Source organism: Myxine glutinosa, chromosome 8 (assembly GCF_964187855.1).
Source record: "Myxine glutinosa chromosome 8, kmMyxGlut1.1, whole genome shotgun sequence".
Taxonomy (NCBI): Eukaryota; Metazoa; Chordata; class Myxini; order Myxiniformes; family Myxinidae; genus Myxine; species Myxine glutinosa.
The window spans coordinates 115567625-115586770 of NC_136268.1; the positions used below are offsets into that span (position 1 = coordinate 115567625).

General features: G+C 42.1%; 1 protein-coding gene across 1 annotated transcript in view; it reads right to left on the bottom strand.

Moving 5' to 3' along the window:
* The window catches only part of LOC137432878 (cohesin subunit SA-2), a 287468-nt gene that overhangs the window by 84891 nt on the left and 183431 nt on the right, over positions 1–19146 (bottom strand). The window contains exon 2 of the mRNA XM_068125155.2: positions 3578–3721. Within this exon, the coding sequence (XP_067981256.1) occupies positions 3578–3612 (35 nt within the window). The 5' untranslated portion in view covers positions 3613–3721. The remainder of the gene's footprint in view (positions 1–3577; positions 3722–19146) is intronic.

Genomic DNA, 19146 nt, shown 5'->3' on the forward strand with positions numbered 1-19146 from the left:
ACAATTCGTCAAAATAAAAAATGCTTCTAAAGCATATGTAGGTTGAGTGATGGCATGGTTCCAGTATAGCAGCTGACGCTGCATTATGACATCAGCATTCTAGTCAAGTGTCCTTCACAAACCAACCGAGTCGGAATGCGTTTTTAATGTTCATATCCATCCTGCTGGGTACAATTTAACGTTTCTATTAAATGGTAATAGGTACATAAACAATGTGGATGTGTGGTGGGCACCCCCTGTTGGTTACAGCTCTTGCAGCAAGTGCTGGTGCGGCACAGAGGTTCACGGTCACCATTCCAGTAAAAATAAATAAATAAATAAACAAGTGGTTGTAATGGCTTTGATTTTAATCTAAATCCAATTGAAATGATTTTAAAATGTGATTATCTGCAATTACATTTGCAAATGAATCAACTTAGAACATTTTAAATTGTATTTAATTACACTGTTGGAACCATATTCCCATGCATTCCATGAAATGCAGAAAAAAGAGTTCCGCATTGTACAATGAAAACATCTATGAGACATCACTCACACAACTGGGGGAAAAGTTATTAATAACAGTGAAATCAAGTGCCTTGCCTTCCCTGACAAGTTTTACATCTCAAGAAAGAACTTTAGTCAAAACAAAACACCAGTGTGATTGCAATTCAACAGCAGCAAAAAAAGCACATGGGCTTCAAATGTGTACACCAACAAATGTACAATTGGCCCAAGCTTGCCTGAAAGCTGAAATGCAAGTGTTTTTATCTGTTTGTCCAGTCCGGTCTAATATATCATGGCCAACTCGTGCACTTAAAGAAGGACGAGTCACATCAATATGCACAAATTACAAATATGGGCAAAGCACACTTCATCACAATGGTGGTGTAGAAGCTGCACTTTGACAAGAACATTCTCTGGGGAATTTTCATTTAAACTTCTTATGAAATAAGATAGCACACTTATGCAGAACTTAAATGAATAAATAAAACACCATTCCTTTGTGACGAAAACCAATATATCCGGCCCTTGAGCTTAGAGGCCTCACCATCAGTCAAAACCTCGCCTGGACTGACCTTCCAGCAAGAGTGGCCTCCAAAATCAGATGCCGTCGGGGATCCTCTGCAGTGCCAAATCTTTTCAAGGCAAATCCGAACCCAAACAACCAACTAAATCTTCATCGGCCGCTCAATGGAGTCGTGCTCTCCCCATTTCGCTGGTGCTTTGGCCTCACAACTTTCATGTCTTGAAGCCGTGGAGTCAAATGTCCCCAACTTCATTGGAATCTCCCACAATAAAGCTGGATCTCTGGGGTTGTTACTCCCACATCACAGACAGGGTGATGGCCTTTCTGTCTTCCCCAACCTACTTTCTGGTCTTGCATCCTCTGCCCTTCCCGTGTTTCGTCCCCACCATCTCTCTCTCCTCCCTCAGTTTTCTAAAAGGCACATACATTCTGCCAATAATTCACTTCTAGTAACACTCCCAAAAACTAAAAAAAAGTATTCAGTAGAGCACATACCTTCGCCAGGGTGAACAGTTTAGGCAGGATCTGCATCTGGACGTAAACCAAAATCTAATTGGCTTGTTCTTGTCAATCTAACCTATACACCGAATTTCGTCCGAATCTGTCCATAACTGTTCCAAATATCATGCCATATATTGTTTTTGGCCCCGTCTCTCAATGGTGAAGAAGTACTTAAAAATAAAAAAATTCTCATATCCAGATCTGGATATTCACCAAAATCGAATCAATTGGTCCTCGTCACACACCCAACGTGTCCATCAAATTTCGTCAGCATCCGTCCATAACTCTTTGAGACATCAAGCTCACAAACAAACAAGCAGACAGACGTACAGAGAGGTATGAAAACATAAACTCCGTCAACCTCCGGTGGCAGAGGTAAGGAGGTTGACTCCTCATACAATTGCTCTCTTGCCTGTGAAACAAACTCCCTCAACCTGTTCAACCTCGCTCTTCCCTCCAGGGCTTCAAGATAGCCGTTAACCTCCCCCCCCCCCCCCCCATACATACTCCTGATCTTTTGTACCCTCATTAACCCTTCCCAAATCACTGCATTTTTCACCTATTCCGCCACGCCACTCTATTTTCTGTTTCTTGCTCCATAACGGTTTCATCCCATTTCCCCCTTTTTTTGTTTTCAATCCTCTTCTTGCTGTGTCTGAGCTTGTTCACCTCCTGTGCCCTCGACCATCACCCATTGTACCTCCACACACCTCACACACAATATATTATCTAACAATATACATGTTACCTTACATTATACCAGTGAATACATGCACACCTCAACTTGAACGTTACGTGTACATTGCAAATAAAGTATCCATACCATTGCACTGAAGGTAATGTTATATCTGCTGTAGGTATGTGAAAACATAAGTAAATAGTGGGGCATTACATCGCCAACCCAGATTCCTGCTTTTGTTACCTCTGCCACTGCAGATGGGTGGAGTTATGCGTTCATTCCTGTCTGTTTGTCTGTCTGTCTGTCATTGATCATGATGTCTCAAAACGTTATGAATGGATCCGGACAAAACCCGGTGGACAGGTTTGGTGTGTGACAAGGACAAATTGAACATTTGTTGTTCATTTTGGACATTTTGTTGAAGATCCGAATTCGATATATTATTAACTGATTCTTCACAATTGAGAAACAGAGTGAAAAATGATATAAAGCATGAAATCTCAAGAAGTTGTGGAAGGGGTATGACAAAACTTGGTGAATGTGTTGGTAGGTGACAAGAATAAGCTGATTCCCAACTAGGAACTTGTGTTAATCTTCAGATGGCTAGATTTCGGTTTTACATGCTTCATTCTTTGGAGCAATAAAGCCTGGTGTTGGCTGAGCGGTTAGGGTGCTGGCTTTGGATCCGAGGATCCCGGGTTTGAATCCCGGTCGATCGCTGAATTAACGCCAGGAGGGGTTGACTCAGCCTGTCATCCTTCTGAGGTCGGCAAATTGAGTACCAGTTCACTGGTAATTCCCTGTGTGTCGCAAGAGGCGACTAACAGGGTTGGGGGCAGGAAGGGCATCCGGCCGTAAAACATCGCTTCAAAAAGGGGACCACGGTGCCCGAAAAAGGCCAACCCCTGCTCTGCGGGGAAAGATGGCCTCAAAAGGTGGGTATTTTCTTTGGAGCAACGAGATACACCGCTCGTTACTCCAGCCGCTTTCTCAAAAGAGCACAGGTGTGGCTTTTTCATACTGCTGCCTCCTGGGATGGGATGTAAACAAACACCTGAACCTCTACCAAAACAAGCTCATGTCAGCAAATGTCATCTGGTGCTACCAATGCAACTACCATGAGCTGACGTCATTGCTGCATGCAATGGCCAACACGCGAAAGCACACAAGTTTGTTTCCACTATTTGTTTGAGTTGCATGTCACAGAGGAAAGCTGAAGTATTTCACTTTGTATATATGGCCACATCCCAAAACCACCTTTCTCCTGCACTCCCATTCAACTCAACCTCACTAACCTGCCTCCCACGCTCCTAATCCTCCTCCCACCCACACCATGAAATTGCACAAAAGCAGGATTAAGAATGTTCATGTTCAGCAACAATACTTACGGTGGCACTGGAACTGGAATTTCAGACGTAATCATGCTTAGCACATCGTCTTTAGGCCACACACTCCGCAAAGAGCCACGTCACGTCACGCACCCCAGCTTTTTCCTGCTTGCGATTGCTGTGTATATTATACACAGCTGATGCCTGCAAAACAGAGAAATAGTCATCAGCAAACTTCCCAACAAAAATCGACTGATAATTGTCAACAACATTCCAACAAACTAAAGTTGATGAAAACAACAGCTAAAAAAAATTCCTTCCTTTTCTGCTCGATCCTTTTAAACTCAACCACTTGATTTGTTTCACACTTATTTATAGCGTCCTGTTTCTCTCATTCCTCGTATGTTTTTTTAAAAACATTTTAATTATAATTAAGTGTCTTCGTGCCTTTTTCCTCCCGCACATTTCACCACCAATTTAAGCTTAGGTTGGAGCAATCCTTGGGTTGTCCTTGGAGCGACAAGATTGCACTAAAAAGGTAAGATTGTTTTGGCATTCACGGAGTCGTTAGACCATCTAGCTCAAATGGTCTATGTTAACAAATCTGTCTGATGTGACAGCACTAATCAAAACTTCAAACATGACTCAAACTATTCCACATTAAACTGGAAAGTTGTGCATTCTTGTTTTCTATGATATACAGTAAGAGAGCCGTTCGTCTGAGTTCCCATTTTTTCTCAGAGATGGCTGAATGGGTCTTCGTCAAACTTTCAGAGGTTCATCATTGAGTGCCTGGGAGTGTTTTAGGCAAAAAAAGTTTTTGTTTTTTTAAAATTTATTTAAAAAATAATAATAAAAAACGCTCGATAGTGCCAAAGACTTTATGATTAATGACAGTTATATACAAGTACACATTCGCATACATAAATACAAAACAATCTCCAGACATTTGAATACAAACAATCAAACTATTCCAGAAGCAGTCGAAGTTGGTGGTAAGGCTTCTTATTCCTCCTGAACACATGATACTTAACTCAGAAACGTGATCAATGGCACAATCAGCAGCATACAGTCAACGAAAAGGTAAAATGATGATTTGACATTTGTGATGGATTCTGATTTGGATGTAATTGCTTTTCCATTATATTTGCCCTCATTTCAAATATGTCAAATTTTTTCTTTTTCAAATGTTTATTTTTCGCTTGAGCAACGCCGGGTACTCCAGCTATAAACGCTTTTATACTTTACTCGGGATACAAATACAAATTTGTCTGGGGGGTAACATAGGCTATGTGGCCGTGGCCTCATTCGGGGGTGTGGGGGACAGGGAGAGGGGCATAAATTTATCTATGTAAAGGTGTACAATGTAGCGCCACCTGGTATTGGTGGCAGAGGGTATTACAATTTCCTTTTTTACCTGGGCAACACTGAGGTTAAAGGACTCTTTGCATGGGTAAATTTTTCCTGCTTCCCTTACCCCACTCCCACAAAATGGAGGGGCCTGTCAAAGCCACCTTCCCCCCCCCCCCTCAAAAGATGTAGGTATATGTAGTATATCTTATCCCTCCCTCTCCCCCCCTTCCCCTTCCACTCCCCCCACTCCCTTCCTCACGCTCACTCCCCTCTTCCCCACTCTCCTGCCCCCCCCCCCCCCACCCGGGCAACGCCCGGTACTCCAGGAGGTATTCAATAAATAAAAATAGCGCAGTCGGGCACAGACTGTTACTTTCCCACGTTTTCTGAGATCTTAAAATGAATTACCTGAATTTGAGGCAAAACCCCCCTTTTCAGCCTCTTTTGGGGGTGGATCTAGATGGTGAGCACAACCCCCATGAAACCTTACTGTTCTGATGTATCGTACCAAATTTGGTCCTTATCAGCCATGTAGTATGCGAGCCCGTGGCCCCCTTTCCAGGGGAGATACGACCATGGGGAGAACAACTTAAGGTTAGGGAATGATCACGATGCCACATGGCCAGTTTGGACTGGATCTGTCAGTTTCTGAGAAGATTTTTGAATGCAATACCAATATTTGGGGCAAAACCCCCCTTTTACCTCCATGATAGGGGGCACATCCAGATAGAGAGCACAACCCTATGAGACCTTACTGTCCTGATGCATTGTACCAAATTTGGTCCATAATCGGTCGGGTAGTTTGTGAGATGTTTTAGTTAAATGTTAACAGACACAGGTATGTACGGAGGGACGGCTGGACACATGACCCACTATGAGGTTATTTCAGAGGAAAAAAAAAAGATGAGAAATAACCTAAAATGTGTACCTATTTAAGGGGCACCTTATACATTGAGAACATTAGTATTATACGTTATACCAATTGTAACGTAACTTAACCCGAGCACAAATATGTATCCTCCAATTAAGTTGTAACTGATCACTGGCTTTGACACAAATAGAAAATAAATTTACGGACTCGAGGCGTCAAAGAACGCCATATATCGACCAAACAGTTTCAAATGGAGCATCTCCACCATTAGAGCATTTAAATGGCATCAGATGTGACAATAAATGTTAATTGGTGCCCCCCGCTTGCCAGCTCAATGACAGAAAACGCCATTTGCATTTTTGCCATCTCCATCCCTACTCCGTTTGGAATCCCATGTGGGCACAGGCAACTTGATAGTACATATAGTATGCGGAGACATTTGTGGGGTGCACAGAATCGGAGCTTAAAGCGGACGAGGCACATTACATCATACTCTGGTGACTTCCCAGGGATGGAACCCTCTGTAACCATTGCACTGGATGTAAATACTGAAACCATTTTTTAATCCCGAGACTATTTGAGAGTTCATGCTTAAACGTAACGTAACGGCAACTGTAACGGGCATAGGATAAAATGCCTGAGATTTGATTATCATTGGTACAGGCAGCTGTCGGCATAACCACACATTTAATTTGTTAGAGTGTATTTTAATATACGGGTTGTTAGTGCCCATTAATGTGGACAATCTTGTGTCACCTGGCGCACCATCGACAAAAATGGCTGGACATTGCGGTTGCAAGTGAATCTTATGGATTTAATGGACCAATTACGGAAACCGTTGCACAGGCTAGCAGTTTATGGTATACAGATCGATCCAGCGAGAGTCTTAAAACAACATCAATCTATGCAGGACTTCAACGAGAGTGACAAATGACGATATTAAATAGATAGTGTTACAAGATACGTGACGTCATATGGTGCTGTCAGTCAAAGTACAATGTGATAGTCTGCAGGAGACATCATCATCGAAGTGAATGAGGACCACGTTTCATCTTATGTGGGTACTGTCGGGGGAGGGATTGGGCCGGGGGGGTGGGGGGGGGTGCACTAAAATCTTCATATCAGATATTCAAGTACTTTTAAAATGTATCCTCCTATTAATATAGCTAGCAACGGTACCCACCCTGGTGTTGGCTTAGCGGTTAGGGTGCCGGCTTGGGATCCTAGGATCCTGGGTTCGAATCCCGGTCGATCGCTGAATTAACGCCAGGGGGGTTGACTCAGCCTGTCATCCTTCCGAGGTCGGCAAATTGAGTACCAGCTTGCTGGGATGAATGATCCCGGTGTGTACCCCGGTTTAGAATAGGTACACCGTATCCCTGCGCATCGTAAGAGGCGACTAAGGGTTGGCGCCAGGAAGGGCATCCGGCCATAAAAACATTGCCTCAAACAGGGAACCATGATTGTCATGGGGCCCGCAAGGCTAACCCCTGCTCTAGCGGGGAAAATGGCCTTAAAAAAACGATCATTCATTCATTCCTATCAATATAGCTAGCAACGGTACCCATCCTATGGGTGGGGCTTCAATTTGGAGGCCCACATGAAAAGGCAAAATATCAGAAATTGAAGGCTTTTTTATTTTAAAGGATTCATATAAACATCCGTTAAATCATATCACATGCAAATCATCAAAATCGAAACAGTATTTGTACAATTTAAATAAAAGCCACATCACTGTTCATATCGGTAAATATTATTCCATCGTGTTTGAAAAACTGGAAAATTGGAAAAACAATATCGCCTATTTTACTCCAGGGCAGGGGGTCCCAGGATTACCCACCCAAAATTTCGTTGCGATCGGTTCAGCCAATTTTGCGGTACCTGGGAACAGACGGACAGACATTTGGTGAATTATAGTAAGATACCCACATATATGAGATTGGGTATTACATATATGTCGTACGTTGTTAAGGTTTCGGTAATGATCATGATGCCACATGGCCAGTTTGATCTGGATCTGTCAGTTTCTGACAAGATTTTTGAATGCAATACCAATATTTGGGGCAAACCCCCCTTTTACCTCCAATATGGGGGGCATATCCGGATAGAGAGCACAACCCTATGATACCTTACTGTCCTGATGCATTGTACCAACTTCGGTCCATATACGTGGACCAAATTACCCGATAAGATATACGCGGACAACATATATGTTGAATAATATGTACTCTAAAATCCTGTCTTGTCATGTTTTATGTTGTATTTTTAAAAATATCTCATCCAGAAAATAAGTATAGTTAGCAATGATGAGCGTGTACATAGCCACAGCCTATTTCTCACTCAAGTCAGACAAGACAGAGCATTAAGAAGGCCTCGCCGGGGCATGCGTTTGTTTACGAGAGAGAGAAGGAGAAAGACAGAGAGAACGAGAATGAAAATTCCTCGCCATTATGATCCTGTAAAATAGATGCATCGTGACATGGAGTACAATGACTCTCCCATCAAACAGCCACTCCAGTGGGTGTGTAGTGGAAAGGAATTCCACCACCTGCCGCATTAAATACAGTATATATATTAAATATTTCTTGGCAGATACCGAGTGCAGGGCATCAAGAATTGGGAATGACCTTTTTGTACAACAGAACCGAAACGAGCATCTTTCCAATCCCAAACCAAGACTCCACAATATGGAGGATCATAAATAAATAAATAAGCAAATAAAAAGAAGAAGAGCTCCACTCGTGAGCCGCACCATCTTCCCTCATGACAAGTTAAGTTTGCGGAGATATCACACTCAATCAAACATGGAATGCGGTTTCTCATTTCCGTATTTGTCAACTGGACTAGAGTTGGGTTCTTTCAAACAACGTTCACGATCTCCCACGCAAGGACTGCGTGTGATGAGCGAGGGGGAATTGCAACGTCGTGCGACATGAAATGGCATGACGTTGCTTGGTGTGACAAAAGAGGGCGAGTAACACGAGGGTAAAAATGTCGAGCTGTGTAGACAGGGCGAGAGACAAAAAAAAAAACACAATTTAAAATTAAATAAAGCGCAACCACATGGCATATAAAGGATAGTCTCCTCCAGGCAACCACTAGGTGGCTGCGCTGGTTTAAAAACGCACCAGCCGCAGCTGCCCTACCCCCAATGTTTGTACTAAATCTCGTTCCAACATCCTACACCCCGAATAACCACCGCGTTCTCTTCCCAGTGGGTCCAGGGATCACTTTCGAAGCCGCCATTTGGAGTTCACATCTCGCAGATAGATGGCCGCGCCGCAGCGGTTAGAACCTGAAGGCAGCGAGATTATAAAAGCGTGGACCCCTTGGGCCCCGGGCCGGATGCCATGTCCAATTGCCCAATTTGGAGCGACGCGAGGCACAAAGCCGGCACCAATCGCAATGTGAAAACTTTCAAAGGTAAATGGGATAGCTTGCAGCCGTGATTCTGGATGAGGTAAACCAAGTGTGGTTTACCTTGGGAAGGATTTGAATTGGCACAACTCCCTTATAGTGATGTGCCTCATGGAGAATCCTCCAAGAATAAGCAATTTGTATCTGCACAGCCATACAAACAAATATTAAACGTATTTTAAAAAGGTGGAATTCCTTATCGACCACTCCCTTGACACCCACCCACACCAAATTGTTTTATTCCTACGAAATACTATCCACACCTTTTCTTGTTAGACTTCCCACTCACATGCATGACCTTTGGAGCACTCATACCACCGCACACCTTCACCCTCACAGCAAGTTTACATTTTGTGTCTTCAAATCTAACAAATGTGAACAGCCTCACAGGCAATGCACACAAGATGCCCATACTAGTGAGGTGCACAACGTGCGTTTTGAATGTGTCACACAAAAATGCCAGCCACAAAAAAGGGTTAGCGTATTCAAAATCATTGTAAACAACACTGAGCATTTAACGCACAGCCTCAATTGGATACATAGACTACAGTAGATCAGAGAATGAACGATCTATATTACAGTAGTCTAGGTTTTTTAGTAGGCGGTTTTTTTTTTGTTTTTTTTATATGCGGATACAACAAACCACGCCCCAGCACGTAAACCACACCATACCGTCTGACAATGGTCTCTTCCGTCCTTGGGGAAACGGGCAAGGCTAATGAGATGAAATTAACCCAAGCAACCATATTACACGACAGAACAAGAAAGAGCAATCAGAGATTGTAGACCCTCGCTGGGACGTATTTGTGTGGTGTTTATTCGCTGCTGTGTTTGTGTGGTTTATTGACAACGTAGATTTATGTTTAATCCAACATGGCTGCCAAACCACGTGACCGATGACATCATCAATTTAATTCTCCCACAATTTTTGCGAAGATCTCGCTCAAAAAATTTCAAACTGATCTGATCAGGCGTTCTACTTGTCTAATTACGACGTCATAGCGAAGGCATCAATGACAACGTGAATATGGGAGTACTTGACAAAGAGCCATGTTTCGATTTTTTCCATGGAGCAGTTTCAGAGATATGGAGGTGCAAAGTTTTTTCCAAGATGGGGCCTGTATCATGTGACCTATGACGTCATCATTTTAATTTTTTTAAAATCTACAAAGGGGAGGTGCCCCTATGGTGAAAATTGTGTCAATCGGACCAACGATTGCAGATAAAAGCATACTCACATTCTGTGCGGACAAACAAACAGACACAAACAAACAAATGCAACCAAACGAAATGCCCTCCTCCAGCAATGGTAATAACTTCATCAATATAGTTTTTGAAGATTAAAAAAATATGACTTGCTCAAGTCTCCTGATGTAATCAAACAGGTTTCCAGGTTGAAATACAAGTTCAGTGGTATCGTAAGTTACAATAAGGCACATAAAAGACGCACAAGGAATATCATGCCATCGTACTTCCATCATGCAAGTACTGCTACCCCAAGAGGAGAACGGGGCAGGGTGTGACCATTTCTAGAATAATATGTACTCTTTTCAAAACCTTGAGGGATCTTCAACATCCATCACCACGTGCATGAGGAAAGGACAATACATGGAATAAGGCTGGGAAATGTGGTGGGGAGAAGAGGGATGGGAAGGTGGATAATTGATCGATATTGTAACCGTTTCATTCACAACTACAAGGCCACTCGGTAGAGAGCATACCTCCGCCAGGCTGAACAGTTTACGTTTTCTATCCACCGATCAGCTGGATCTGGATTAGGACCAAACCCAAAACCTAATCGGCTTGTTTTTTTCACTTACCCAACTCATCCACCAGGTTTTATCATAATTCGTCCACAACTTTTTTGTGATATCGTGCTACATATCGTTTTTGGCCCGATCACTCAATGGTGAAGAATCACTTTGAAAAAAAATTCTCTGATCTGGATCCGGATTCGAATCTTCATGAAAATCGAATCGATTCGTCCTTGTCACACACCCAACATGTCCTCCATATTTTCTCTGAATACGTCCACCACCTTTTGAGATATCTTGTTCACAGACAAACAAACAAACAAACAGAGACACACAGAGTTGAAAACATAACCTCCATCCACCTTCAGTGGCAGAGGTAATGAGAGAGTTTAGAGAACACCTTACCCCACGCAGTGTTAAAGTATATAATAAAATTGAAACAAAATAATGATTTTAAAGGTTGTATAACAAGTAAACGAAAAAACATGTTTTAGGGCTACACACTTTTATTTTTTAAAAGTTTTAAACCTTTTTTTTTATATTAAATTTTGATACATGAAAATGTACCAGAAAAGAAGGCCGTGAGCAAAATTCCAGCTCTCCAGGACGTAAGGATTCTAGAAAACGAACGGCTCAAGTATTTGAAATGGGACAAACAAACAAAAAGTTCAGATGAAGTTAAATAAAAGTGTGTAAAAACAAGACCGAAGTCTGACAGCGGCGTAGCCGGGCTTGTTTTGATACTTCAGTTGAAGAGGACAGTATGACTTGGGTGGAGATACCAGTTAGCAAATAATGGAAGTATTAAATTATTTTGAAGTATTCTAAGTCTCTAAGCTCTGTCACCATGGAAGGGAAGAGATTGCATTGAGACACTGGTTTATTGTATATGTTGGTCAGTTAGTCAACACTATCAAAGTGACCTCAGCACCATCCTGACACACACCACTGTGTGCGTTCCGGAATGAGGTGATTTTACGGTGGCCGAAGTGCAAATCCTGCCACCAACCTCCTTGAGAGAGGACCCGGTGAGTTGGTACTCATTTTGCCGACCTCGGAAGGATGACAGGCTGAGTGAACCCCACCTGGTGTTAATTAAACAGCTGGCCGGGATACGAACTCAGGACCCTAGGATCCCAAGCCCTCGACCCTAACCGTTCAGCCAACACCAAGCTTAGGGTGGTGAAAGCTCACAGAATCTTGTTTCTCACAGTCTGAGTCCTTTAGGTGCTTTTTTGCACACTCCAAGCGGGCTTTCATGTGTCTTTCACTGAGTTCTGGCCACTGGCTTCTGTCTGGCCACTCTGCCATAAAGCCCAGATCGGTGGAGTGTTGCAGTGATGGTTGTCCTTCTGGAAGTTTCTCCCATCTCCACACAGGATCTCTGGAGCTCAGCCAGAGTGACCATCTGGTTCTTGGTCACCTCTCTTACCAAGGCCCTTCTCCCCCGATTGCTCAGTTTGGCCGGGCGGCCAGCTCTAGGAAGAGTCCTGGTTGTTCCAAACTTCTTCCATTTAAGAATTATGGAGGCCACTCTGCTATTGGGAACCTTCAATGCAGCAGAAACTTTTTTGTGGGCTTCCCCAGATCTGTGCCTCGACACAATCCTGTCTCTGAGCTCTGCAGGCAGTTCCTTCGACCTCATGGCTTGGTTTTTGCTCTGATATGCATGGTCAGCTGTGAGACCTTATGTGCCTTTCCAAATCATGTCCAATCAATTGAATTTACCACAGGTGGACTCCAATCAAGGTTTAGAAACATCTCTCAAAAATGATCAAAGAGAAATGGGAGGCACCTGAGCTAAATTTCAAGTGTCATAGCAAAGGGTCTGAATACTTATGTCAATGTGATATTTCAGTTTTTTATTTTTTAATAATTTTGCAAAGCTTTCTAAAATCCTGTTTTCTCTTTGTCATTATGGAGTATTGAGTGTAGATTGATGAGGGAAAAAATGAATTTAAACGATTTCAGCACAAGGCTGCAACATAACAAAATGTGAAAAAGTGAAGGGGTCTGAATACTTTCTGAATGCACTGTATCATGACCCTATTGTCAGAATTTCAGTTCCCCCCAATCATGAAGTGTGAAAATTTGCCCCAACCAGGTATATGATGCAATATATGAACTTTCCCTAAAGGGTGTAGAAAGAAACATAACTGGCAAAGCCAAATGGCATTAGAATCTACCTTTCAGAAGCGTAATTGTTGGCTATAAAACTCACCCAATATGTAGGATAAATATGTGAGGGACATACATACATACATACATACATACGGAGAGACAAACGCTGTAAACACCAGAACCAAACATATACGCCGTAAAAAATAATTTGTTTAATCATGCATTTGCCAGTTCGAAAAGCCTTTTTGCCTGTTTTAAGAAGAGGAAGAAGTGCAAATGTATCGTTCATTCACACAGCAGTTTGAACAGAACCATTTATTATTCTACGACAGGAGAACCCTTTAGATTTAGAAGGACACGGAACGAGCATACAAAATGATATATACAGTAGTGATATTTTGCGAAGCAATAGAAAAAAATATAAAACTATACAGAATGAGCCCCCAAACAACAACAACAACCACAGCCACAGCCACGACAACAATCGAGTGTTATAAAAGATCCTTATTTTCACAAGTTTTACTTCATGTGTTTCACGTGTTTGTTTGTGTTTCACACTGAATGAAAAACGTAAAGGTGGAGCATGTAGATTAGGCCGAAAAAAATATATTGCTGGTCTCTGGTCAGACCAAAGTTCCAGAATCGATGCGGCGATGCGGTATTTTTTTTTTCTTTTTTGAAAAGCATGGATTGCACATATAAAGGTGTTGTTTTTTGTGTCCTCATACCTTGCGGTCCTCCTCATCTGCCGTGGCGCCGTCCAGAGAGAAATTAAAGATAGCCAATGGGACAGGTCGGCCTTTTTGTAAATAATGAACACAAGCTTAATCAGTTATTTTAAAATGTATTTATTCGGAAAATCATTAAGTTCTTCAAGCATATTATAGACTGCCATTTCGTTCTCGAGATCGCCTCGCCGTACCGTCAAACATTCCAATGCGTCGATCGCGTCAACACTGCGCATGCGCAAGTGGTCTAACAGGCGATTGCCGAAGCATTTGAATGCTGAAAAAACCGCGCATGCGCAAATGACTACACCCGGGACCAATCTTCGTGTACGGGATGACACGCTGCAGGTGTATCAAAGCCGCGCATGCGCAGATGGGCTGTATGATGTGGTTCAAATCGGCGCATTCACAGCTGGGCTAACGCGGAGGCGCTTGAATCCATGCCGATGGTCTCCCACGATCTCTTCTCCCAGTCCACCAGATTATCACAGACAACTTCATGACAAACGAGATAGGATCCAGGCCTAACTAACGAGACCACCCGCAGCTCTCTAGGCCTTGTGGTTGCTTCACACGAACCCGACAAAGAACGTCTTCCTTTCAATAAATGACAATATCCAGCCGATTGGATTCATGACGGCACGGCACACAAAACTACTCATATCTTTGGAACGGCTGGTTGGATTTGGACAAACTAAACGTAGTTTTGTAGGGGAGAACCGTGGCGCGAACGTCGATACCAATGGCGACCCTCACGTATTTCCCGAGATAGCGCGCCGGGCCGGCACCATGCATATATTATATGGCTCCTCACGCTCGAAATCGCGTTTTCGAGGAGAACGTGACGTCACGGCTCACTTAATTGCAATTATCTCGTCTCGGCGTCGCCTCAAGTATACGCGAATACTTGAGGCGGCGCGGCATTGTTTATGTTTAATGTACTCTATAATTTATGATGTGCTCTATATTATATAGACGGCGTGCGCTGTTGTAGGTACCGTTGGAAATTTAAATAAAAAAAAAATGTTAACGCGGTGTCAAAATCGATGCGCACGCTGACCAGAGACCGGAAATATATATTTTTTTGGCCTTATGATACACGACAGGTTCAACGATATGTCCAGCCTGAACGGCAGGGATAGAAAATGGTGGTGTGTGGAGTCAGCCGTCGTACCGCCGTAATGACATCACATCACCCCTGTCATGTGACCAGATAATCAGCTCGGATTGGTGTACGTTTGAGGGGACATACATACATACACACGGACAGACAAACATTGTTCGAGACGGCTTGGCCCTATGGGCTATGCTGTAAAAATTCCAGAATTTACCATCATTGACACAGCGGCTTTTACACCACCATATCTAACACGTTACATTCGTTTTTCATGCCTGTAGTTTGTGTTCTTTATGACGTCCTTTTGAAATGAAGTTTACTGTTTCAAATGATTTTCAATTTTGTTTGACTGTCAGGCAGGTAGTAAAAAATATCATCTCACTTTTCTCTGCACATGCACAATCGGGACAAATTCAGAAGCAAAGTACTGTTAAACTGCAGCTTTGCTTTCCAATTCATGTTCAAATATAATAATCAATTGAAATTAAGTTGTTTCTCGATCATAAACTGATGTTCGTGGACGGACAGAAGGAGAGATAGACAGAAATGAACCAAATGCTTAACTCAGCTTTGCTTCGCATGCGCGTGGTAAATATCGTTTCAGATCAAAACTTTATGGCAAAAAAAAGGCAAAGAATAATAATACTGTCTATAGCAATAACAGCAGGTGTTCAGAAACACACCCAAAAGTGAAATACTGTTATCATATTATAATTAAGTTTACACCAAACCCATTTCACTGATTGTGATATCCAAATTAGTAGAAAACTTTTTTGATTCGAGACATCACATAGTGTATCAGCAGAGACATGAAAAATATATTATACTGTAATCATATACCACACAAGCTTAAAACAAGAATCATGCAAGCTTAAAACAAGAATCGCGCAAGCTTCAAACAAGAATCACGCAAGCTTAAAACAAGAACCGCACAAGCTTAAAACAAGAATCGCACAAGCTTAAAACAAGAATCGCACAAGCTTAAAACAAGAATCGCAAAGCTTAAAACAAGAATCGCACAAGCTCAAAACTAGAATCGAACAAGCTTAAAACAAGAATCGCACAAGTTAAAACTAAAATCGCACAAGCTTAAAACAAGAATTGCACATGCTTAAAACAAGAATTGCACATGCTTAAGACAAGATTTCCACAAGCTTAAAACAAGAATCACACAAGCTTAAAACAAGAATCGCAGAAGCTCAAAACTAGAATCGCACAAGCTCAAAACAAGAATCACACAAGCTTAAAACAAGAATCACGCAAGCTTAAAACAAGAATCGCGCAAGCTTCAAACAAGAATCACGCAAGCTTAAAACAAGAATTGCACATGCTTAAAACAACAATTACACATGCTTAAAGCAAGAATTGCATATGCTTAAAACAAGAATCACGCAAGCTTAAAACAAGAATCGCGCAAGCTTCAAACAAGAATCGCGCAAGCTTAAAACAAGAACCGCGCAAGCTTAAAACAAGAATCGCACAAGCTTAAAACAAGAATCGCACAAGCTTAAAACAAGAATCGCAAAGCTTAAAACAAGAATCGCACAAGTTCAAAACTAGAATCGAACAAGCTTAAAACAAGAATCGCACAAGTTAAAACTAAAATCGCACAAGCTTAAAACAAGAATTGCACATGCTTAAAACAAGAATTGCACATGCTTAAGACAAGAATTCCACAAGCTTAAAACAAGAATCACACAAGCTTAAAACAAGAATCACACAAGCTTCAAACAAGAATCGCAGAAGCTCAAAACTAGAATCGCACAAGCTCAAAACAAGAATCACACAAGCTTAAAACAAGAATCGCACAAGCTTAAAACAAGAATCGCACAAGCTTAAAACAAGAATTGCACATGCTTAAAACAAGAATTGCACATGCTTAAAACAAGAATTGCACATGCTTAAAACAAGAATTGCACATGCTTCAAGCAAGAATTGCACATGCTTAAAACAAGAATAGCACATGCTTAAAACAAGAATTGCACATGCTTCAAACAAGAATTGCACAAGCTTAAAACAAGAATCACACAAGCTTAAAACAAGAATCGCACAAGCTCAAAACTAGAATCGCACAAGCTCAAAACAAGAATCGCACAAGCTTAAAACAGGAATCGCACAAGCTTAAAACAAGAATCGCACAATTACCACATGTACTTTCTGCAGACAAAGTTACACCTACAACTACTTCCTTAATGGCCCCAATCATACCTATCCTCTCGTAAGGTCAGCCGGGGAAGGTGTTGGCCCTAGCCTTTTACAAACCGGCTGGTCAGTTTGAAGCCAAGTTAGGTAGGATTCTAAATTCGTTCAGAGTGCTGGTGATAACTCGCTGGGTACTCTTCGGGGAAGACACGGAGTCATCTTTAATATCCACCAGCCAATGCTGGCAGAGGGCCGCCCGGCTTAACAAACATCCCAATGGACAGCACACGTTGTGATGCAACGCCCTGCCCGTGAAGCACCAAGCCGAAGGTTTAAGCTTGGGTCAGAAATCAAACCCAGGCGATACCGTTCAAAGGTAGGTGTGCCACCTCTGTACCATCCTGTCAGACATGGAGCAGACAAAGGTCTGCAGGGTAACCTCATTGTCAGCAAGTCAGACACCAAATTGCCAAGTCAAGGTTCAATCTCTCAGAAAAGCTCAAATCTAGTCGTGGCCAAAAATATTGGCACCTTTGCACTTTTTTCAAATAATACACCATTTCTCCCAGAAAATTGTTGAAAAATAAAAAAATCTTTCAGTATCCACACATGTATTGCGTTGGTTTGTAGTGGAACAAAACAAAAAAAGCTGAAAAAATTACTAAATCTTAGCTTATTCCACACATAAATCCTAAAATGGCCCGGACAATATTATTGGCACCTTTTCAAAGTTGTTAGAAATAATTAGATTTCAAGCAGGTGATTCTCCTTTTCTTTGGAATTGAACTCAACTGTGGTGAGTTGCAGGTGCCTGCAATATAAAAATCACTCATTCGACCAGTTTGAATGGAGAAAAGGAGTCATTCTGCTGTTTTGTGTCACTGTGTGTTCCGCAATGAGCATGGAGAAAAGTACGAAAACCAGAGAATTGTCTGAGGAGGTCAGACACAAGATTGTAGCCAAGCATGGACAATCTCAAGACTACAAGTCCATATACAGAGACCTTGATGTTCCTGTGTCCACTGTATGCAATGTTATCAGGAAGTTGAAGGCCCATGGCACTGTAGTCGACCTCCCGAGACGTGGCCGCTAGAGAAAACTGGATTGAATATTGCAGTGAAGGATTGTTAAAATGGTGGAGAAAGCACCTCGATCAACTGCCAAACAGATTCAAGCTGACCTTCAGACACAAGGCACGACAGTTTCAACTCGCACCATCGATCGCCAACTCAATGAAAGGGGGTTCTATAGTAGGAGACCCAGGAGGACCCCACTGCTGAGACAGAGACATAAGAAAGCCCAACTAGAGTTTGCAAATCACACCTGAACAAGCCAAAATCTTTCTGTGGACAGATGAGACCAAATCAGATATTTATTGTGAAGCACATCATCTCTATGTTTACAGAAAACAAAATAAAGCCTTAAAAGAAAAGAACATCTTCCCTACAGTCAAACATGGAGGAGGTTCAGTGATGTTTTGGGGTTGCTGTGCTGCCTCTGGCACTGGGTGTCTTGAATGTGTGCATGGCATCATGAAATCAGGAGATTACCAAGGCATTTTGGAGCACAATGTTCAACCCAGTCTCAGAAAGTTGGGTCTCCGTCGAAGGTCATGGGTCTTGCAACCATGTAGACCCCAAACACACTTCAAAAAGCATCCAGGAATGTTTCAACACAAAACGCTGGACTGGTCTGAAGTGCCCAGTGATGAGTACAGATCTAAATGCCATTGAACACCTGTGGGGAGATCTGAAAACAGCAGTTGGGAGAAGGCACCCTTCAAATCTGGAAGAACTGGAGCAGTTTGCACAAGAAGGGTGCCAGTAGAGAGGTGTAGGAAGCTCATTCATTGCTAAAGGAAGCACTTGACAGCAGTTATTTTCTCCAAAGGCTGTGCGACCAAATATTATGTCTAGGGTGTCAATTATTTTGTCAATGCCATTTCTTTTTATTTTCTGATTTAAAAGGATATATTAAGTTCTGAATCAAAAACAAAGGTTCTGTAATATTAACAGTGAAATAAAGAATTGTGGAGACCAAATACTTTAGTCAATTCAACTTATTTTTGGAGAAAATTGTTTGTTTTGTTTCACTGCAAACCAAAGAAATACATTTGTGGATACCAA